We start from the raw sequence: 24,702 nt of genomic DNA, 5'->3' as shown, positions 1-24,702 counted from the left end.
CATTATCACTGACCCGTGTCGTGCAACCTACAAATTAATTGAATTTTCGAGGATATCGCTGGCTCTGGTATCCGGACTAATTAGCAGGGATAACGGCATTCTATCTGTACATTGCCGTCTTTGCACTAGGAGCGCCTCGGCTGAGTTGAAGGCTATAAAATAAGTAGCGGAGTTGTGTGACTTTTACCTAGCTTTCAGCTAAATCAAATCAACATGACAGAGCTATGCCAAGTTAATAGCCACAGTACAGGCATTAGATGCAGCCCTGGCACCTTGCGTAGCTGGCACAGTGATAAATGGCACTGCCATTTGTCTTCTTACCTGCAATGGAATGCAGCTGCTCTTAACCCCTGCAGTGCAGTCAGCACTGAAAGGGAAACAATGCAGATTTTTTTCCACGGCCTGTATCTGTACGGCCATCAGATTTGGGGCATGCAAATTTAACTGTTTGACTGCCTATGTTTGCAAGGAGCAGTTTGTAAGGGTATAGGATGCGTATGCTTAGCTTCTGAAGATTTGTGTGTTTTTTTTTTCTTTCTTTTTAGCTTTAATTTGGTGCTGAGAGTGTTTGCAAACAAATTTTGTAGCTCAGGTAAGTGTGTAAACTTCACGAGAGGCATAAGTAAAAACCGTTTAAGTCCCCAGGGTCCCCCTGGCCCACTGGTTCCTGAGGCCCTCTGGTCCTGGGGCAGCCAACTAAAGTTTTTAATATGGTGTTCCCATTCATCAAAGCAACCTATAGATCCTTTACGTAATGATTATAATAAATGGGACTCTTGGTTCTGCACGTGTATGGAATGCAGAAACCTGTGGCAAGAACACAGGTGCAACAAGCCATGAAGGGCCCCCCTGATCCGCTGGTTCTAAGGCCCTTTCCTCTGGTCCTGTGGCAGTCATCTAAGGGTTAATATGGTGTTCCCATTCATCAAAGCAACCTATAGATCCTTTACATAATGATTATAATAAATGGGACTCTTGGTTCTGCACGTGCATGGAATGCAGCAACCTGTGGCTGTCATGCCCAGTCATTGATTTATTTATTTTTCTTAGCATTACAGTCTTCAGTGGAAGCTTGTTTCAAAAAATTTGTAGCTCAGGAGTGCTCACTTAATGCCAGAGGCATAACTAGAACCTTCAGGGCTCCGGTGGAAGTAACTATGAAGGCCCCCCTTACTGACCCAATGGCCCGAGGCCCTTTCCTCTGGGGCAGCCATCTAAAGTTTAATATGGTGTTCCCATTCATCAAAGCAACTTATAGATCCTTTACGTAATGATTATAATAAATGGGACTCTTGGTTCTGCACGTGTATGGAATGAACAAACCTGTGTCAGGAACACAGGTGCGAAAAAAACATGAAGGGCCCCAGTGGTCCTGGGGCAGCCATCTAAAGTTTGATATGGTGTTCCCATTCTTTTAAAGCAACCTATAAATCCTTTACGTAATAATTATAATAACTGGGACCCTTGGTTCTGCACGTGTATTGAATGCAGAAACCTGTGCCAGAAACCATGAAAGCCCCCCCCCCCCCCCGACCCACTGGTCCTGAGGCCCTTTACTCTGGCCCTGGGCCAGTCGTCTAAAGTTTATTATGGTGTTCCCATTCATCAATGCAACCTATAGATCCTTGGCATAAACAGGCCAATGTGCTCCTAAACCTTGTGGACGGCCTTCCCAGAAGAGTTGAAGCTGTTATAGGTGCCTCAATACTTTTGGTAATATAGTGTATGTGTGTGCATTTACACATTTTTTAATATCTGACATAACAAATTTAATATTACATAAAACAATGATAATAAATCTTTCCTGTGCCCTGAGCTCTTTGAACCAGTCCAACAAGTTCATTAGCTTATGAACAGAAGAAGCCGCCTAGCTTCTAAAACCAATACAATAAACCTTGTGGACGGCCTTCCCAGAAGAGTTGAAGCTGTTATAGCCGCAAAAGGGTGGGGCCAACTCAATATTAAACCCTACGGACTAATAGCCAAATTCAGAGATACTTAGGCTGGCGTATCATTAGATACGCCAGCCTAAGTCATAATTTGCGTTGGCGCTAATTTAAGCGTATTCTGGTAACCAGATACGCTTAAATTAGGCTCAGATACGAGCGGCGTAAGTGTCTTACACCCTTGTATCCTAAAGTGTAATTTTTAGGCTGGCCGCTAGGTGGCGCTTCCATTGCGATCGGCGTAGAATATGTAAATCGGTAAATACGCATATTCACGAACGTACGCCTGGCCGACGCAGTACAGATACGCCGTTTACGTAACGCATTAGCAGGCCTAAAGTTATTCCATCAAATAGATGGAATAGTAATGTTAAGTATGGCCGCCGTTCCCGCGTCGAAATTCGAAAATGTTACTTTGTTTGCGTAAGTCGTCCGTGAATAGGGATTTACGTCGTTTACGTCCACGTCGAAATCAATAGGCAAGTGCGGCGGCACACTGGGAAATGTAGGTGCACGGCGCATGCGCAGTTGCAAAAAAAACGTCAATCCTGTCGGGTCAAGCCTAATTATCATAAAACACGCCCCCTCAGCCTACTTTGAATTAGGCGCCCTTACGCCCGCCCGCTTTAGGCTACGCCCCCGTAACGTAGCAGGCAAGTACATTGTGAATCATGTACTTGCCTCGCTAACTTACGGCGGCGTAGCCTAAATGCCTTAAGCTACGCCGCCGCAAGTATGTGCTCGCCATCCTGAATCTAGCTATAAGACTGGGATGCCATTCAAAATTCATGTGCGTGTAAAGGCAGGCGTCCCAATACGTTTGGTAATATATTGTGTGTGTGTGTGTGTGTATGTATGTATGTGTGTGTGTGTGTGTGTGTGTGTGTGTATGTATATATATATATATATATATATATATATATATATATATATATATATATATATATATATATATATATATATATATATATATATATATATATATACATATATACATATATATATATATATATATATATATATATATATATATATATATATAAATTAAACTTAAAGGAAAATCGAGAACACATGTTACTTTAAATGATGGAATTAGTGGAGGCATTAACCCTTTCCCCTTTGGGAAGATTTGGATTGTATTTTTGGGTCAGGCCAGGGCTTGCTCAGATTAATGGCGTCGCGGTTGAGGAAACGAGACCACAACTGTTTTATAGAAATTGCCAAGCGAATACGTGACGCTGATTAATCCGCGTGACATTTGTCGGATTGCCTCGGTCACAAGCGGGTTAACATGCCCTCTCACTGACGATTCCCGGTGCCATGTAGAGAAATCACAGGATAAAAGGGGGGGCACAGAGGGACAGGGGTTGGGGGGGGTAGGGGAATGGGGGTACAACTGAAGGATCGCTCCCTCCACAATTTCACTTGTTCTTGGCTCTCCCAGCTATAAATCGGCTTACTGGATGTAAAGCAGCAAAAGCTAGGCGTGGATTAAAGGGGAATCAGTAAAAAAGCACTCGGGGGGGGGGGGGCGTAGAAGGTTTATAAAGTGAGAGGTAGATAAATGATGTAGATATTGGATAAAAGGGAAGGATGGAGAAAAGTCACGGGAGGTGTGGAAGTGCCGAAAGATAAAGGGGAACTTAAAGAACGGTGTTTTTTTTTTTTGTTTGTTTTTTTATTATTATTTTTTTTATTTAGTTTCATTTTTCTTTTTTTTTTTCTTCTTTTTTATTATTATTATTATTATTATTATTATTATTATTATTATTATATATTTTTTTGTTTTTTAATATAAAATGGTAAATAGTTGAAAATGTGGAAAGATAAGGGAAGACTGCTGGTAGCGGGAGAGTTGACCAGTGGCCGCTGGTGATCAAATTTTTTTTTTGGGGGGTGCAAAGAAACTGAAAAAAATAAATAAAAATCAAGCCCCTGTGCCCATCAAACGTAGCTACTGTACCCATCAATTTCTGCCAGTGTGCCCAATCTATACCCACATCCCTGGGGTGCCCACGTCTCCCCTCACCCACATCCCTGGAGTGCTCAATCTATACCCACATCCCTGGGGTGCCCACTTCTCCCCTCACCCACATCCCTGGAGTGCCCAATCTGTACCCACATCCCTAGGCTGTCCACTACCCATCTCACCCACATCCCTGGAGTGCCCAATCTATACCTACATCCCTGGAGTGCCCACTTCTCCCCTCACCCACATCCCTGGAGTGCCCAATCTGTACCCACATCCCTGGGCTGTCCACTACCCATCTCACCCACATCCCTGGAGTGCCCAATCTATACCTACATCCCTGGAGTGCCCACTTCTCCCCTCACCCACATCCCTGGAGTGCCCAATCTGTACCCACATCCCTGGGGTGTCCACTACCCATCTCACCCACATCCCTGGAGTGCCCAATCTGTACTCACATCCCTGGGGTGTCCACTACCCATCTCACCCACATCCCTGGAGTGCCCAATCTATACCCACATCCCTGCGGTGCCCACTTCTCCCCTCACCCACATCCCTGAAGTGCCCAATCTATACCCACATCCCCGGGGTTCCCACTACCCCCCGTGCCCACTACCCCCTCACCCACATCCCTGGAGTGCTCACTTCTCACCTACATCCCTGCCAGTGTGCCCCATTGATTGCCGCTACCGTGCCCACTTGATTGCCGCTACCGTGCCCACTTGATTGCCGCTTCCGTGCCCCATTTATTGCCAGGATACAGGGGGGCTGGTTGAGGTGTAGAGGGGGGAGGGGGTCACAGTCCAGAGGACAAAGAAACTAGGTAGAGTAGAGGAGGGGGCATTCCAGAGAACAGAGGGGCTGGTTAAAGTAATGGGTGAGGGGGTAGTAGGCACCACAGGGATGTGTGTAAGAAGAGGGCACTCAAGGGATGTGGGTATAGATTGGGCACTCAAGGGATGTGGGTATAGATTGGGCACTCCAGGGATGTGGGTGAGAACTGGGCACTCCAGGGATGTGGGTGAGGGGGTAGTGGGTATAGATTGGGCAACCCAGGGATGTTGGTGAGAAGTGGGCACTCAGTGATTTGGGTGAGGGGGGTAGTGGATATAGATTGGGCACTCCAGAGATGTGGGTGAGAAGTGGGCACTCAGGGATTTGGATTAGGGGAGTAGTGGATATAGATTGGACACTCCAGGGATGTGGGTGAGGGTGTAGTGGGTATAGATTGGGCACTCCAGGGATGTGGGTGAGAAGTGGGCACTCAGGGATGTGGGTGAGGGGAGTAGTGGATATAGATTGGGCACTCAGGGATGTGGGTGAGGGTGTAGTGGGTATAGATTGAGCACTCCAGGGATGTGGGTGAGGGTGTAGTGGGTATAGATTGGGCACTCCAGAGATGTGGGTGAGAAGTGGGCACTCAGGGATTTGGGTAAGGGGAGTAGTGGGTATAGATTGGACACTCCAGGGATTTGGGTGAGAAGTGGGCACTCAGGGATGTGGGTGAGGGGTAGTGGATATAGGTTGGGCACTCCAGGGATGTGGGTGAGGGGTAGTGGATATAGGTTGGGCACTCCAGGGATGTGGGTGAGAAGTGGACACTCCAGGGATGTGGGTGAGGGTGTAGTGGGTATAGATTGGGCACTCCAGGGATGTGGGTGAGGGTGTAGTGGGTATAGATTGGGCACTCCAGAGATGTGGGTGAGAAGTGGGCACTCAGGGATGTGGGTGAGGGGTAGTGGATATAGGTTGGGCACTCCAGGGATGTGGGTAAGGGGTAGTGGATATAGGTTGGGCACTCCAGGGATGTGGGTGAGAAGTGGACACTCCAGGGATGTGGGTGAGGGTGTAGTGGGTATAGATTGGACACTCCAGGGATTTGGGTGAGAAGTGGGCATTCAGGGATTTGGGTGAGGGTGTAGTGGGTATAGATTGGGCACTCCAGGGATCCAGAGGCTGGTGAAGTGGAGGATGAGGAGTAGGGAGCAGTGTGGATGAAGGAGGGGGTTGGGTGAATTGGAGGAGGAGGGAGCCAATGAGATTCTGGGAGAGCCATTTGATGCCAGGCTGTGGCTGCTGCAGGCAGTGAGGGACCGAGGCGGAGGACCGAGGCTCCGACACCCGGCCAGCGCTCTCCTCCTCACCCGCCCGGAGGAGGGATTCTTGCAGGGGATGTGCCCGCATCGGCGCCGGGCTCCGGGCGTCCCCGGTCTGTACCCAGGAGTGTGAACCCGATGGAGGTACCGGGGTCGGCATGGGAATGATGAGCTGCCCCGGGGTCAGCGTTCTGCTGTCTTCTCTCCTCCACCTGGCACTAGGTAGGTGACCCACCGGAGCGACCACCCGACTTATTAACTCTTCACTCACCCGAGACCCCAAATACCAGACATACAATGCCAATTTGTGCCATCATCTGTGCCATCCTATACCTGTCATGTGCATCCTCTGTGTGCCATCCTATACCTGTCCTGTGCATTCTCTGTGTGCCATCCTATACCTGTCGTGTATCTAATCTGTGCCATCTTCTGTGTACCATCCTCTACCTGCCCTGTACATCCTCTGTGCCATCCTGATCCAATACCTGTAATGTACAACCTCTGTGTGCCATCCTATACCTGTCATGTTCATCCCCTGTGTGCCACCCTATACCTGCCCTGTGCATCCTCTGTGTGCCATCCTATATTTGCCCTGTGCATCCTCTGTGCCATCCTGATCCTATACCTTTCATGTGCATCCTCTCTGTGCCATCCTATACCTGTCGTGTGCCATCCTATACCTGTCATGTACATCCTCTGTGTGCCATCCTATACCTGCCCTGTGCATCCTCTGTGTGCCATCCTATACCTGCCCTGTGCATCCTCTGTGTGCCATCCTGATCCTATACCTTTCATGTGCATCCTCTCTGTGCCATCCTATACCTGTCGTGTGCCATCCTATACCTGTCATGTACATCCTCTGTGTGCCATCCTATACCTGCCCTGTGCATCCTCTGTGTGCCATCCTATATTTGCCCTGTGCATCCTCTGTGCCATCCTATACTTGCCCTGTGCATCCTCTGTGTGCCATCCTTATCCTATACCTGTAATGTATAACCTCTGTGTGCCATCCTATACCTGCCCTGTGCATCATCTGTGTCATCCTGATCCTATACCTTTCATGTGCATCCTCTCTGTGCCATCCTAGACCTGTCATGTGCCATCCTATATATGTCCTGTACATCCTCTGTGTTCCATCCTATACCTGCCCTGTACATCCTCTGTGTGCAATCTTGTACCTGTCCTGTGTATCCCCTGTTTGCCATCCTATACCTGTCATGTGCAACCTCTCTGTGACATCCTGTATGTCCTCTGTGTGCCATCTTATACTTGTAATGTGCCATCCTGTGCTTGTCATGTACATCCTCTCTCTGTATCATCCTATACCTGTCATGTATACCCCCCTGTGTGCCATCCTATACCTGTCACGTATACCCCCTGTGTGCCATCCTATACCTGTCATGTGCATCCTTGGACTCTGCCCATCACTCTGCATGTTGTGGACATTCTATGTACATGTTACATTGTATCTGATAGAATGTTGAGTGTCACTTCCCTCCCCTGATTCCTCCCCACATCCCATCCTCTCCTCCAGATGTGACATCTTCTGAATGTTCCCTCTGTTCCCGAGATCACCGATCATTCCTAATCCCCGAATCCGGAGCAGGTTCCTCCACAATCTCTGTATACTGTATATAGATCACCCCCCCTCCGCAATCTCTGTATACTGTATATATATGACACCCCCCCCACCCTCCACAATCTCTGTATACAGTATATAGATGATCCCCCCCCTCCCTCCACAATGTGTAAATAAATAATCCCCCCCTCCACAATGTGTATATAGATGACCCCCCCCCCCTCCACAATGTCTATATACTGTATACAGATGACACCCCCCCTCCACAATGTCTATATACTGGACACCCCCCCCCTCCACAATGTTTATATACTGTATATAGATGATCCCCCCCCTACACAATGTTTATATACTGTATATAGATGATCCCCCCTCCACAATGTGTATATAGATGATCCCCCCCACCACAATGTGTATATAGATGACCCCCCCCCTCCACAATGTGTATATAGATGACCCCCCCCCCTCCACAATGTGTATATAGATGAACCCCCCCCCCCCTCCACAATGTGTATATAGATGCTCCCCCCTCCACAATGTGTATATAGATGACCCCCCCCTCCATAATGTGTATATAGATGACCCCCCCTCCACAATTTGTATATCGATGACCCCCCCCCCTCCACAATGTGTATATAGATGACCCCCCCTCCACAATGTGTATATAGATGACCCCCCCCCTCCATAATGTGTATATAGATGACCCCCCCCTCCACAATTTGTATATCGATGACCCCCCCCCCCCCCCCTCCACAATGTGTATAGAGATGCTCCTCTGTACAATGTGTGTGTGTATAAATGATCCCCAGTGCAATGTTTATATACTGTATATAGATGATCCCCAGTGCAATGTGTATATAGATGCTCCTCTGTACAGACATTGTATCCTCCTAATACAAAATATTGAGCTCTTCACTATCTGGTCCCAAAACCGGCCCTGAGATTGTCTGATGACACTGTGATCTCATCTCCTGCCAGCATTACACAGGAGGACAGCTCAGCTAGTGTCTATGGAAGGTGTTCATTGTATGTATCATGTATGTATCATGTATGTATGTAGTCTATGGTTGAAGATTGTAAATCTCAGCCACACACACCATACATTCTCCTAAAGATATTCCAATATTCTGTGGGTCACCATATGGTGGACACCTACCTATTGTAACAATGTGACCTATTCCTATTATTTTCCCAGGCTTTCGGTGTTCCAACTCCTTATTTTAGAACCCCCCCCAGCCCATGCTCGCCTTTCAGTGTTCTTCATTGCTCAGGCATGTCCTAGATGCAGTTTTGACATGTTTGTACACACTCTGTGATCGACTCCATTCATCTAACCTGAGTGGGGGGAAAATGCCAATCCATTCACCAGACAAGAGGCTGGACGATCGGATCGCATGTCAATGCAAGCACACTGGTGTGGACATGACCGATTTCCATTTTTGAATAATAATAATATATATATATATATATATATATATATATATATATATATATATATATATATATATATATATATATATATATATATATATAATAATTTTTATTGCATAAAAATCAGGGAAGATGTGTTATATTTATATATGTATATGTGTGTGTGTGTGTATATATATATATATATATATATATATATATATATATATATTGCATCTTCCCTGATTTTTTTTTTTGAAATAAAAATATTATATATAATTTTTATTGCATAAAAATCAGGGAAGATGTACTTTTTTATATATATATATATATATATATATATATATATATATATATATATATATATATATATATATATATATATATATATATAATAAATTACATCTTCCCTGATTTTTATGCAATTTAAAAATAATATATATGTGTATGTGTGTGTGTGTGTGTGTGTATATATGTATATATATATATATGTATATATATATATATATATATATATATATATATATATATATATATATATATATATATTTTTTTTTTTTAATTGCATAAAATCAGGGAAGATGTTTTTATGTCATAAAAAATATAATATATATATATATATATTTTTTTTTATTGCATAAAAATCAGGGAAGATGTAATATTATTATTATTTTTATTATTATTTTTTTTTCAAAAACGTATATAAAAAAAATGTAGAATATAATGTACTGTATGTGATATATTAAATGTTTTAATAAATATATCTATCTCATCTTCCCTGATTTTTATGTAGCAATATACATTCCCAACTCGCCTAATGTGAATGAGCCCCACTTGGCGTAGTAATCGGCTGTCCGCTACGTGTCGATCCTCGCTCTGCTACAATATAACTCTCTATAGCATCTCATAATATGTGAAATGTGGAAAGTATCCATCAATGGCTTGTGATCCTCTCCTATAATGTATTTTATGATGTAGAAATGCATAGTACCCCCCCCCCCCCCCCCCATGGTGGAAGGGTTAGGAATTCTCTAACACACAGGCAATGTATTTGATGTTGGCCGGTCCTCCTGGTGTCTGGATACAGAGATGACTCTCCATCTGTTACATAGTGTAGTAGTTTACATATTGCTGTGGGTTCTGTGGGTTTACCTTGATGTGATCTTCATATTACAATATACTTCTGTGTAGAGTATCAGCGCCCCCCCCCCTTTAATATGAAGTGCATTAAACTGCGTCTCATGTGATGTGCGCGCTGTACATGGGCTGTATACATTGCTGGTCGGGTCCTCTGACAGTATACAGGCTTTATAGATTCTTTCTTATGGTGAGAAGATGTAGATACATTGTACTTCTATCCAGTGTTCCTATAGTATGTATGTGTCTGTACATTGCAATCCTTGTATCAAGTGTCTATATAGTTCCTCTATTATGGGAGATAGCGAGATATCTATCTATATCTCTATTATAATATAATTTATATTTATAATAATTCAATTTATTTATTATTATTATATATTTTTTTCTTCTAGTAGTGTATAGACGGTATCATGCTATGTATTGTATACAGTCTCTATGGATTGATGAGCGGAGGAGGAATGATGAGAATGTGTGTCTCTCTCTCTCTCTCTCTCTCTCTCTCTCTCTCTCTCCCTCGCTCAGCTTCTCTCTTTCTCGCTCAGTGGGGACAATTTCCTCTTTGTGGATCTCCCTCTACAGATCCCGTCTGTTCCTTCTTCTCCCGTCTTCTGCGTCTCTCCTTTCCCCTCCTAACATTGGAAACATTTGATTGCTGTGTACCATTGCTGGCCTTCCAAATATTCCTCCTCCTTCCAACTCCATGCTGCCAGCTCCTCCTCCTTCCAACTCCATGCTGCCAGCTCCTCCTCCTTCCAACTCCATGCTGCCAGCTCCTCCTCCTTCCAACTCCATGCTGCCAGCTCCTCCTCCTTCCAACTCCTTGCTGTCACCTCCTCGTCCTTCCTTGCTGTCAGCTCCTCATCCTTCCTTGCTGTCAGCTCCTCGTCCTTCCTTGCTGTCAGCTCCTCGTCCTTCCTTGCTGTCGGCTCCTCGTCCTTCCTTGCTGTCGGCTCCTCGTCCTTCCTTGCTGTCGGCTCCTCGTCCTTCCTTGCTGTCGGCTCCTCGTCCTTCCTTGCTGTCAGCTCCTCGTCCTTCCTTGCTGTCAGCTCCTCCGTCCTTCCTTGCTGTCACCTCCTCGTCCTTCCTTGCTGTCAGCTCCTCGTCCTTCCTTGCTGTCGGCTCCTCGTCCTTCCTTGCTGTCAGCTCCTCATCCTTCCTTGCTGTAAGCTCCTCGTCCTTCCTTGCTGTCAGCTCCTCGTCCTTCCTTGCTGTCAGCTCCTCATCCTTCCTTGCTGTAAGCTCCTCATCCTTCCTTGCTGTCAGCTCCTCATCCTTCCTTGCTGTAAGCTCCTCATCCTTCCTTGCTGTCAGCTCCTCGTCCTTCCTTGCTGTCAGCTCCTCGTCCTTCCTTGCTGTAAGCTCCTCATCCTTCCTTGCTGTCAGCTCATCCGTCCTTCCTTGCTGTCGGCTCCTCGTCCTTCCTTGCTGTCGGCTCCTCCGTCCTTCCTTGCTGTCACCTCCTCATCCTTCCTTGCTGTCAGCTCCTCGTCCTTCCTTGCTGTCAGCTCCTCGTCCTTCCTTGCTGTCGGCTCCTCCGTCCTTCCTTGCTGTCGGCTCCTCCGTCCTTCCTTGCTGTCACCTCCTCATCCTTCCTTGCTGTCAGCTCCTCCGTCCTTCCTCCTCCATGCGGTCAGGTCTTCTAGATGATCTACGTTGGTGACATTGATGTTTGTAAAGTGAATGGCCAGCCATAAGGATACTTTGTATCTAATGCCGGTCAGCAGATCTATAATGAAGATTTGGAGGTTGGACATTGTATGTCATTTATATGGAGGATTGAAGAGTCGTTCGTTGTGATATCACTGCACACTCCGAGCTTCTCACAGTGTGCATTGAATGGTCATATAAAGCCCAGTCTGAAATCCAATGAATGAAAGGGATAGTCAGTCACGGTTCAGCATCACATCATGCAGTGGCGTCACCAGCCTGGGGGCCAGAGGGGGCCATGGCCCCACCAACATCATACTGTGCCCCTCCATGTGCCCCACCCCCAATTAAAATGCCTTTTTCTATATGTGTAGCGGGTGCTGACGCCGAGCCCCCCCCCCCTCGCACATTCTATCAGCCGTCATGTGATGTTTTCTGGAAGCTTTATGTACAACCCCCCCGCCCCTCTGCATGCCCCTCCCACTGGCCTCGGTCTGCCCGCATTGCATAGAAAAGCACAGACACCCGGCGATGAGATCAACGTATAAAATAAAACGTTTTTATATAAAATCTGTATCGGCATGTTGATTGAAGGAGGGTGGGGGGGGGGGGGGGCTGGGGTGAAGACAAAGTCTAGGTGGATTAAAAGCTTTGAAAAGCCCATTTAGGCGCTGAGAATGAGCGGAGAGCGATCGGATGGTTGAGAAGAATTCTTGTCGGGGTTTTTTGTTTTTTTTGTTTTTTTTTGTGCGATTTGTTGGAAGAGATTCTATAAATAGAACCCTGGGCTCGGTGTGCGAAATGATACCGGCGAGGATCTATTATACTTTTATTTCTATGTTCAGCCGCCAGACGGTGATATGAATATATGGAAATATTTGGCAACATTCTATCTCTTTATATCGCGTTGTTGTTGTTGTTTTTGTTGTTGTTTTTGTTGATCTTTTTTAGCCTCGATTTGGTCATCCGAGTCTGTGGAGGGGGAGGTACTAAAGGTGGAGCCTCTGTGCATGGGAGCCAATCGGCTTCTAACATCGGCTTCTTCTATTGAGCTTTGGCAACAAAAGCTGGAAGCGGATTGGTTACTATGCAGAGCTGCACCAGATTTTGTGTGCCCCCCCCCCCTACCAGATTTTTGTCAAGTCTGTAATTCTAATACATCTGCTGCTGACTCTGACACATTGCATTCTGAGAGAGGGGGGGGGGGGGATTAGTAGCTGCCTCTGAAAAGCAAACGTGCAGCTGCCCTTTTTTTTTAAAGCATGTTGTATCACTTTAAGAAAAAAAAAGTGCCCCCCCCCCCCCCGATGTTCTGCAGGACACCGGGCCGTTCCTGTCCAAGATCCGACACTTCCTGGTAGTGTCGGAATTGCTTGCTCACTACTTATCCCTCCGCCCCCCACCCAACCCTCCAGTGCCAGGACAAGTTCATCTAGAGTGCATGGAGAACATGCCAAATTGCCCCCCCCCCCCCCCAAGATGTATGTGTCAGTGAAAATCCTCCCCCCACCCCAAAAAAAATAAAATATGAAAACTAATATGCATGCAAAAATTCTCCCTCCTCCTAGTACAAATCCACCCTGCCGCTGCTGAAATTGCCCCTCCCAGTACACCTCTTTGCCCGCCCCCCATTCCCCCCAGGGCCATATCTCCCCATATGGCCCTAGCACAAAATCCCCCCCCCCCCCACCCCTAAAAAAAAAAAAAAAAATCCCTTCCTAGCACATATACCCTACCCTTCAAATTTCCCCTCCAAGCACAAATTCCCCCAATCCCCCCAACCTAACGCACATCCGCTCCACAAATTTCCCCTTTCTAGCACAAATACCCCCCAAACAAACATCCTTACTAGCACAAATTATCCCCCCCCCCCTAAAAAAAATAAAGAAATTAAATTCCCCTCCTAGTACAAATACCCTACCCTTCAAATTTACCCTCCACCCCCCCCCCCCCCCATTCCAACACAAATTTCCCCTTCTAGCACAAATACCCCCAAACATCCTTACTAGCACAAATTATCCCCCCCCCTAAAACAATAAAATCCCCCTCCTAGCACAAATACCTTACCCTTCGAATTTACCCTCCAAGCACAAAAATCCCCCCCCCCCCAATCATCCCCACTCCAAACCCCCCCCCCCCCCCCCATTCCAGCACAAATTCCCCTCTCCCAGATCCCGCAACCTAGCACAAATCCACCCCCCCTTTCTATAGCCCAAACCCCCCCTCCCAATACAACCCACCCCTAAAATCACCACTCCTAGCACAGCTCCCTATATTTGCCTTCCTAGGACAATTCTGACCCCTGCCCCCCCCAAATTCCCCTTCTCAACAGAACGCCCCCAAATTTCCCTCCTAGCTCAAATCCCCCCTCAATCATCCCTACTAGCCCAATTCCCGCCCCCCCACCCCCTTAAATTTTTTTTTTATTTTCCCATATACAAATCTTACTCCTTTATAGCACAAGCCCCCAGATCCCCCTCCTCCTAGCACAAATCGCCCCCCCCCCTCCCCATCACAACACAAATACCCCCCCCCCCCATCACTACTCGGCACACCTCCCCAAGAATGGCGCCAATTGTAATCATGGTGTATAGTTAATTTAACATTGGGGGGGGGGTTTACTAAAACTGGAGAGTACAAAATCTGGTGCAGCTGTGCCTGGCAGCCAATCGGCTTTCAGGTTTTATCGTCAACGCTTCATTTGAAGAAGCTGATTGGCTCCCATGCACGGCTGCAGCAGGCTCTGTGTGCTCCAGTTTTAGTAAATCTCCTTCTTTTATTGTGATCATCTGCAGTGTGGTCCTCCGTTCCGCCTGTGGGGGGCTCTCTTGGCATTGTTAGTCTCTGTGTCACATGCGATTCCCATACACCGGCTTTCATTACGCCTGCTAATGCATTTCTTGTAATGAGTGTATTTTATGGGGGAGAAACACGCCGGAGAAGTCGCGTCGGGCGCCTTCTATTGTAACATTGTAAATTGTCGCTGGAAATAAAAACTAAAAGCCGGCTTTGTTTGGTTTTCTCTGTTTTTTATTTTGAATAGATTTACACTTTTGTTGGGTTTAATTCTCATCCATTAGAAGAGATCTGTCCTCTCCACGCGGCTGACGGAGAACGTTTTGTCAGCTTCATAGATCGCATGAAAGCCTCGGGTGACATCACTGAGAATGCAGCCTATCCAATCACTAGAGAGCGGTGACATCACTGAGAATGCAGCCTATCCATTCACTAGAGAGCGGTGACATCACTGAGAATGCAGCCTATCCAATCACTAGAGAGCGGTGACATCACTGAGAATGCAGCCTATCCATTCACTAGAGAGCGGTGACATCACTGAGAATGCAGCCTATCCCTTCACTAGAGAGCGGTGACATCACTGAGAATGCAGCCTATCCCTTCACTAGAGAGCGGTGACATCACTGAGAATGCAGCCTATCCATTCACTAGAGAGCAGTGACATCACTGAGAATGCAGCCTATCCATTCACTAGAGAGCGGTGACATCACTGAGAATGCAGCCTATCCCTTCACTAGAGAGCAGTCACATCACTGAGAATGCAGCCTATCCAATCACTAGAGAGCGGTGACATCACTGAGAATGCAGCCTATCCAATCACTAGAGAGCGGTGACATCACTGAGAAGGCAGCCTATCCAATCACTAGAGAGCAGTGACATCACTGAGAATGCAGCCTATCCCTTCACTAGAGAGCGGTGACATCACTGAGAATGCAGCCTATCCAATCACTAGAGAGCGGTGACATCACTGAGAATGCAGCCTATCCAATCACTAGAGAGCGGTGACATCACCGAGAATGCAGCCTATCCAATCACTAGAGAGCGATGACATCACTGAGAATGCAGCCTATCCAATCACTAGAGAGCGGTGACATCACTGAGAATGCAACCTATCCATTCACTAGAGAGCGGTGACATCACTGAGAATGCAGCCTATCCAATCACTAGAGAGCGGTGACATCACTGAGAATGCAGCCTATCCAATCACTAGAGAGCGGTGACATCACTGAGAATGCAGCCTATCCCTTCACTAGAGAGCGGTGACATCACTGAGAATGCAGCCTATCCAATCACTAGAGAGCGGTGACATCACTGAGAATGCAGCCTATCCATTCACTAGAGAGCGGTGACATCACTGAGAATGCAGCCTATCCCCTCACTAGAGAGCAGTGACATCACTGAGAATGCAGCCTATCCATTCACTAGAGACCGGTGACATCACTGAGAATGCAGCCTATCCAATCACTAGAGAGCGGTGACATCACTGAGATTGCAAAAAATGTGTTTCGTTTCGATTCGGTATTTACATAAATTAGTTTAGTTAAATTTAGTTTAATTCGTTTTTGGGATTCGTTTCGCTTTATTCATTTTCGAATTGATATGAAAAGCTTTCGAATCAATTCCGAATACATTATGAGTTTGAAAAGTTTGCGAATTTGAAAAGATTTAGAATTCAAATCGTTTTCCAATTTCCAAAGAGAATAAAATAGAAAATAAAGGAATGGAATAGAAAAAAAAAAAATTCTATTCTATTCCTCAATTTTCTATTCTATTTTGTTATTTTTGGAAAACTATTTTGGATCCGAAAACTTTTCGAACTTTTTCCATTTTATTCCTTTATTTTCTTTTCTATTTTATTCTCTTTGAAAACGATTCAAAAACTATTAGGGCCCTTTCACACTAGTGCGTTTTTGCCGCGTTTTCGCGCTAAAAATAGCGCTATTAAAACGCTCCCCATGCCCCTCTCCATTGAAATTTATTTAAAACGCGGTAAAATCGTGGTGTTTTACCGCGATTTTAACGCTCCATTTTTACCGCGTTTTTACAGCGGTTTTTAATTCATTTCAATGGAGAGGGGCATGGGGAGCATTTTATGGGCGTTTTAATAGCGCTATTTTTACAGTGAAAACGCGGGAAAAACGCACCAGTGTGAAAGAGCCCTTAGAAAACTGATTCGAATTTCATCCGAAATTCAAATTTTTGTTTATTTCGGATCTTTTTAAATTCGGTACTACTCTAAGGGCCCTTTCACACTGGTGCGTTTTCTCCGCATTTTTGCCACGTTTTCGCGGTAAAAATAGCGCTATTAAAACGCCCATAAAACGCTCTCCATGCCCCCTCCATTGAAATGAATTAAAAAACGCGGTAAAAACGGAGCGTTAAAATCGCGGTAAAACACAGCGATTTTACCGCGATTTTACCGCGTTTTTAATTCATTTAAATGGAGAGGGGCATGGGGAGCGTTTTAATAGTGCTATTTTTACCACAGCAAAAATGCACCAGTGTGAAAGGGCCCTAATTCAGAAATCCGGATACATCCGAATAACGAACATTAGTCCGAATTTTAAACGAAACGATCCGCACACGTCTAGGGGTAAATTGCGATGGTAATTTTTGGGTGAGGATTGGGACCGTCGTAAGCCTTTTGTGTGACGGCTGCCGTGACTGGTCAGGTGATCAGGTGATTGGTCGCCATCAATATTGAAGAAAATTTCAGCCGTACGGAAATCTCAGGCGTTATCTTTAGCAATTTTATAAGCCACATTTAAACTCCCAACGATTGATAAGTGGGGTGCTGGCAGCCATTTTTGGGGTCTCTTGGCTCCCTTGCCCTCTGGGATTTGCCCCCTTTCTGTTCGCTAGGCTCAGCCGGCGTCGCATTAACTCAATAGATAAGACGCAGATATGATTTACTGAAAGCATTTCCAGGCGGACGGCGTTCCTGTCATCGCTATTCGTTGTTCCTAAGCTCTTAAGAAGATTGTTACTTTATATTTGTAAAGCTTGGAGTTGATTGTTTGATGACTTTACCTTAGAATAGATCTGATGAGAATTCTGAACATCGAAATCCAAACTTGCCCCGTCTGATATTAGTGGAGTCCATTGGGGAGATTCTGCGCATGTGGTTGGTGCTTTTCCAGTGCGTTGCGTCAGCCAGAACCGCATATAAGGGCGTGGCAGCCCACTTCTGTTACCTAATCCTGAAGTTCACATGGACATGAGTGGCCCATGCAAGGCTTCTTCCACATCAATGTGAACAGTTACAGTAAACCAAAATACCAAGCTACCCGGCTCCCTTGTTGGCAGCACCCATGTTCTTCTTACCAGTCCCTCTGATTGGGACTGTTGTCCAGCTCTGCTGGTTCCCTGTGGCTCATCTGGCCTTTAATCGTAGCGCCCTGCTGCACGGCCCCAGGTTTCTCCTGACACCCTGATAGAAGCCCACCTGACTTCTGGAACAAGACCTCCTGTTTCCTAGCTGCTGGCTGGGGCACCGCTGAACCCTGGGAGAGACCTCCTGTCTCTGTACTCTTGGCTTGGGCACCTCTGACCCCTTGGGTGAGACGAACTGCATCTTGGCTATTGGCTGGGGCACCTCCGATACCAGGCTGAAACCCTCTATCTCTGGACTTATGTCCCCTTGGTGAGACCTCCTGTCCCCTGTCTGCTGGCTGGGGCACCTCTGACCCCTGGGAGAGACCTCCTGCTTCTTGGCTGCTGGGGCACCTCTAATACCAGGGTGAGACCTCCTGTCCTCTGGTTGGGGCACCTCTGATCCCTGGGAGAGACCTCCTGTCCCCTGGTTGGGGCACCTCGGACCCCTGACGGAGACTGGAGAAGGGGGTCTGTTTTGGGGAGACCTTCAGTAGAATAAGGGTAGACAAACACCAGAGGGCTCTAGGCTTTGTGAGGCCTTAGGCAAAACTTGACATGGGGCCCCACTCATGCCTTTGATAGGAAAAATAATTCAAGGACAAGAGCCTCTTCCCCACAACCCTGGCCGGTGGTTGTGGGCAGGGGGCTTACCGGAATCTGGAAGCCCCCTTTAACAAGGTGGCCCCCAGATCCTGCTCTTTAATAACTAAGGGGCGGGGGCCACCTGGTGATGTCACCTGGGGAACCCGTTTCTTGTGACGACATTGACTGAGGGCATGCTGAGTCACTGACCTCACAAGGGGTGGTGTCACCGCTATTCACTGGTTAAGGATGCTGGTGGCCCTGCAATTGAGTCAGGCTCATAACGCTGCCTGAGCACAGCAGAGTTTAGGTCCCCTGTCCCTCAAAACTAGGGTAATGCATTGGGCAAGTTAGGCAGCTGCGAGGCCCCTGTGAGTTTGAGGCCTTAGGCGACCGCCTAATTAAAGAGCCGCCTCTGACGAACACCATAGACCATGTTCAGTCTAGGCCTGAAGCCATTGTTGGCATAATCTGGTTAAATACACTATATAGAGAGTAGACCAAGGGGCTTCCAGAACAAGCGTCCCATCGGGGTGTCTAGATTTATGGGTCATCAAAAAAAGTCAACCTCAAAGTCAACAGCACTTGCAGCAGTTCTATAAAATAACTTGGCAGGTCCTCCGGTGTTCAGATAAATTTAGCAACGTACATTCACCGTGGGCATGGGCGTTATGAATGGTTACCTTCAACATCCATTACAGAACAAAGCATTCTGCTATGGGGGGGGGGGGGGGGGGGGGGTCAGACATTCAGTGGTAATCAGAATTACAGGGTTGCCATTCCTAAACTCATGAAAATGCTTGGTTGCCATGGTGATCCTTTTTTTTTGGTGAAGTTGTTACAACGTAATAAAAGACCTTGAGTTGCTCAACAACAACAAAGTGCTTCACAAGAAGGCCTAAGTACCGGGAATTGTTAAATTTTTTAAAAGACACAACCATAATATTTGGTGTTTTAAACCCGATACATAAAGAATTATGAGGTTTCTGAGGGGTTGAACATTCTTTTCCATCCAAAGGACCACTCAACAGGCTTGGGGACAACGGTGGAAGAACGCCAAAATGAAAAATTGGAAAATAAGTTCACCATCTTTCCAAGAGGTGAGCGCCAGCCCCAAATAAATATATATATATATATATATATATATATGTGTCCCCCCAAGGCACCAGGGGTCTCCCAATGACATCAGAGGTTCCCCCTACCACATCAGAGGTAACTTATTCATGTCAGTGGTCTCTTAAAAAGGCCCCCCTCAAGTCGGAGCCATATACATGAGACCCCCTATACTTTGAGTCTCCTATCAGCACACAGTCCCCCTATCAGAGCCCCCCCCCCCCCCAGTCCTCTCTTCACATCAGAGCCCTACCTACTGGTTTCAGCAGCACAGCTGAGAGGGAGGTGGAGGAGGTCCAGTGTAGGAGGACCTCCGTCTTCCCCTGAATGCTGGTGGCGGCCCAGCCCACTGCTAGTCCTGGGTCAGAGTCATGCATTGCCATGATGCGGGTGAGCCAGCCACCATTACCATAGTAACAAATGATGCTGTCTGTCCTGGTCCTAAGGTGATGGTGGTGGTTGTTAGGTTCTGGCGACCAGCCTGCTTCACCTTGACAACCTATGATGTTGAGGCAAACTAGGTGTCAGAGAGGTACTCACCGAGGCAGAGATGCAGAGAGCGCTTCACTCTTGCGTCTAAGCGCACTCCACCCCCTGGAGATGGTACAGAGGGTGAATCGCACAAAGAGGCACAAGTCACCAGCAGGTTGGGTAGGTCTTGCCTGCAGGTCACCGAGGGGCTATTGAGCCGTACAGGAGCTGGCGGGTACCGAGACCCAACGGGTAACAGGAACACAGAGTCCAGAACAGGTCGAGGGTCAAGCACAAGAGATAAGCCTGTAGGCAGCCCGAGGGTCAAACAGAGGTGAATCCAAAGACAGGCTGAGGGTCAAAGTACAGGAGACTGGAGGCAGGTCCGAGAACAGGCTCAAGGCACAGGAGACTGAAGGCAGGTTCGAGAACAGGCTGAGGGTCAAGGCACAGGAGACTGAAGGCAGATCCGAGAACAGGCTAAGGGTCTAGGCACAGGAGACTGAAGGAAGATCCGAGAACAGGCTGAGGGTCTAGGCACAGGAGACTGAAGGCAGATCCGAGAACAGGCTAAGGGTCTAGGCACAGGAGACTGGAGGCAGGTCCGAGAACAGGCTGAGGGTCAAGGCACAGGAGACTGAAGGCAGATCCGAGAACAGGCTGAGGGTCTAGGCACAGAAGACTGAAGGCAAATCCGAGAACAGGCTGAGGGTCAAGGCACAGGAGACTGAAGGCAGATCCGAGAACAGGCTGAGGGTCTAGGCACAGAAGACTGAAGGCAAATCCGAGAACAGGCTACGGGTCTAGGCACAGGAGACTTGAGGCAGGTCCGATAACAGGCTGAGGGTCAAACACCGAAGACAAGAAGCAGAGTCTGTAAGGCAAGCCAAGGGTCAGGTCTAGGAGGAGATCGGAGCAGGTCAAGACCAATCCGGGTCACAACAGGTAATCAAGAAGCAGGTAGCAGGAACAAGTACACAGGAAGCTGAAGGATAAACCAGTGATTTTTCTTGTGGAATGAAGCAGCTTTTATAGGCCAGCCGGGGGCTCACGTTTATGCGTGCACGCCGTTCGGTTGGGCCGCAGCGTCGTTCCGACGCGCATGCGCGCAGGAGAACGACCATATTGACAAGATTGATACTGGTTTCTTCCCTGACACTAGGTCCTGTGCTCATGGCATCCTGGGGGATCCCAGGTGGCACCCCAGGGCACTGTAGGTTAAAAACACTGGGTTAGAAGTCAAGCTTGCAGTTGAGGTTTTGGAGATTTGTAATGTTATAGGAGTTTTTAAGCGTTTATGACTTTTATTCGTGTGTAGGATAAAATTTTAGAATTGGGGTTTGAGGCTGGGGTTAAGTGTTCGTGGTAATATAAGGGTTACTGTTAAGGGTTAAAATCCACAACCTTCCAAACCTGTATTAAAATAAAATAAAACTTTATATATAAATAATCGCGCGCACACACACCCTCATCTATATACTGTATATCATCACACTCACTTACCCACTTCTACCATACATAATAGAACAAGCTTTGACACCCTTATTGACAAAGGACTCGAAGCCGGAGGCTGAATAACTTCCAATGTGAAGAGAACATTTCACAGATAGTCTTCCATAATATTTGAAAATCTGGGACACCGTTATTAAGTGACATTATCCATTCAGAAGCTTGCCCTGTGCTTCCTTAAGGCTATAAAAACACTATTAGACTCTCTTCCACTAATTCTCTGCTTTAAATAGTTTGGAAACTTTAGTAATTTTTTTCCCCCATTACTTTTAGTTAGGAAAGGATTGGGAAGAGGCAGGATTCACTTACCAAGTACCTGGATTATACTTTCTTTAAAACTGGAAACGTCATTTATTTTTTCTAGTTTTGAATAGCGTGGAGGCCAATCGGACATTCAAGTAGCTAGGAAGGTGGTATGATCCGCCACTTCCACTATCTACTAGGTGAGAACTCTAGGCAGGGCAATCAACAGGAATTACATTTTTCTGAGCACCATCCAACCAGAAGTCCAAAGCTCCACCAAACTTGGGATTTTCCCAACCACTCACCTGCCTTTTTGGATCGGGCAATTATTTGAAGTGTGTGTTGGTCATCATTTCAAAGAATTCTTGTACTATCCCAAGCAATACCCATTTAGAAGTACTGGTGCCTTGGGTCCTAGTGAGGGAGGCACTTCTTAGAGTTTACCTGGGGGGGGGGGGGTAGCATGTAAAGCCCCATCAAAACGGGCGGCACAGTGGTGTAGTAGTTAGCACTTTCACCTAGCAGCAATAGGGTCGTTGGTTCAAATCCCGACTACGACACCATCTGCCTGGAGTTTGCATGTTCTCCCTGTGCCTGCGTGGGTTTCCTCAGGGTACTTCGGTTTCCTCCCACACTCCAAAAGAGTGTGGCCCTAGTATGTGTATGTGTTTGGAAGCACGTTGGGACCCTTCACGCTATATCAAGATGCCACTCAACTCAACGCAACTCAAAATGTAACATATATTAAAAGATTCAGGGATGTTGGCAATCGTAACTGAGGTGTGACTACTTGGTTATTGCTTGCTTTAAAGGGTCAATAAGGCATTCCAGAAGCTGGGAAGGGAATATGACCCTCCACTGCCCCTATCTACTAGCTGGGACCTCTAGTGCAAAGAGCCAAGCGGGTATTCAAAAAGCTTGGAAGGGGATATGACCCTCCACTACCACTATCTACTAGTTGGGACCTCTAGTGCAAAGGGCCAATGGGGTATTCAAAAAGCTGGGAAGGGGGTATGGTCCACCACCGCCAATATCTACTAGCTGGGAACTCTAGGGCAAAGAGAAGAGTCAATAAGGCATTCAAGAAGCTGGGAAGGGGATATGACCCACCACCACCACTATCTGCTAGCTTGGAATTCAAGTGCAGAAAGCCAATATGACCTTCAAATAGTTGGGATAGGGATTTGACCCACCATAGACACCACTAGCTGGGAACTCCTAGTGCAGATAGACAATGGGAAATTCTAGAAGCTGGAAAGGAGGATATGACCCACCACCACCGCCACTAGCTGGAAATTCTAGTGTAGAGAGCCAATAGGACCTTCAAATAGCTGGGAAGGTGGATATGACCCACCACCGCCACTATCTACTACACTAGTGCAGAGAGCCAATGGGAAATTCTAGAAGCTGGGAGTAGGATTTTACCCACCACCGCTACTATGTCCTAGCTGGGAAGTCTAGTGTAGAGAGCCAATAGGACCTTCAAATAGCTGGGAAGGGGATATGACCCACCATGGCCACTATCTACTACTCTAGTGCAGAGAGCCAATGGGAAATTCTAGAAGCTGGGCGAAGGATATGACCCACCACCACGGCCACCATCTACTAGCTGGGAACTCCTAGTGCAGAGAGCCAATAGGAAATTCTAGAAGCTGGGAGTAGGATTTTACCCACCACCGCCAGTATCTCCTAGCTGGGAACTCTAGTGCAGAGAGCCAATGGGGCATTTAAAAAGTTGGGCAGGTGACATGACCCACCATGGCCACTATCTACTTTTTTAAGCTACTTTTTTTCCCCCCAAACTTTTGAAACTTGCAAGCGACATTTCGAGAACAACGTTTTGTATTTGGTGGGAGTAAGCAACGCTCAAAGAACTCTTATTACAAAAAAAAAACAGAGATAAAATCCTTCAGATCTCTTGTGCCTAAAATCAGACCACCTGTGACTGCGTCATCCGAATGTCTTCTTTCCATGCTACTTTGTGCATCATTTCTGTTATTTTTTAATTTTTTTGCTTTTAGAATTTTACAGCTGCTTGCATAGCATTATAATCCAATATTGTAGAAGCATTTTCTTTCCTTTTTCATTTTGAAAATTACTTTTGTCTGGTGTTTTAAGTGCAAATTAAAGTTACATAATTCTGTTGGTTATAGATAATCTTTGAGACGGCGGTATTGTCTTTTTTTTTTGGGGAGTTTTTAATGTTCAGCCTTCTGAAACGGCATACTGCAGCCGCTAGCGGACAGCACCACAGAGAAACAGATGTTGGGCTTGCTTGTAGTCTCACGCTTTGTATTTACTCTCCATTGGTTTGTGTTTTTTTGCCACGGCTTCCTTAAAGCAGAACTTCCAGGCTTATTGATAGATATACAGACAGATGCATGTGCATAATTTTGCACACATTTCCAGGCAACGGGGAATATTGGCCCGAAGGCCAGGACAAATCTCTTTTAAACAAACATAAAAGATGTTTATTACTTTTTTATTTTTTAGATGCAATATATGACCAAAAGTTTCTGGCCATCAGACCTTCACACCTGTACAAGGGCGGTATCAGGTCACCCGTGGGGGTCAGGGATGCACCACAGGGTAGTAAACCCTATAGCCGACTGCTGCGATCAGAGAGGAAGCGTGAACCCAAGATCGCCCAGGGCGCAGAGTCTAAGACCCAGCTTTGTGTTCACCAGAGCCTCTAGTGGTGAGGATGGCCTTGGCTGCAGCTGGATCCAGGTCGTGACCCCCTGGGATCCCCTAGGTCACGCTCCGCAGAGAGAGAGAGGAAGCAGCAGGCAGGACAAATGGTAGTGATGGGTAAGCCAAGGACTA

At 46.6% G+C, this 24,702-nt stretch overlaps 1 protein-coding gene across 2 annotated transcripts in view; it reads left to right on the top strand.

Moving 5' to 3' along the window:
- The first annotated feature begins 5,947 nt into the window (after positions 1–5,947).
- The window catches only part of IGSF21 (immunoglobin superfamily member 21), a 465,054-nt gene continuing 446,299 nt past the window's right edge, over positions 5,948–24,702 (top strand). Inside the window, exon 1 of one of the 2 annotated variants that reach the window (XM_040327056.1) lies at positions 5,948–6,233. In XM_040327056.1, coding sequence (XP_040182990.1) covers positions 6,170–6,233 — 64 coding nt within the window. In that variant the 5' untranslated portion in view covers positions 5,948–6,169. The remainder of the gene's footprint in view (positions 6,234–24,702) is intronic. The other variant, XM_040327055.1, reaches the window with a different exon arrangement.

The sequence above is a fragment of the Rana temporaria genome, chromosome 10 (genome assembly GCF_905171775.1).
Source record: "Rana temporaria chromosome 10, aRanTem1.1, whole genome shotgun sequence".
NCBI lineage: Eukaryota > Metazoa > Chordata > Amphibia > Anura > Ranidae > Rana > Rana temporaria.
Note: the sequence above shows the minus strand (reverse complement) of the source record. Positions and strands in the feature narration are given on the sequence as shown.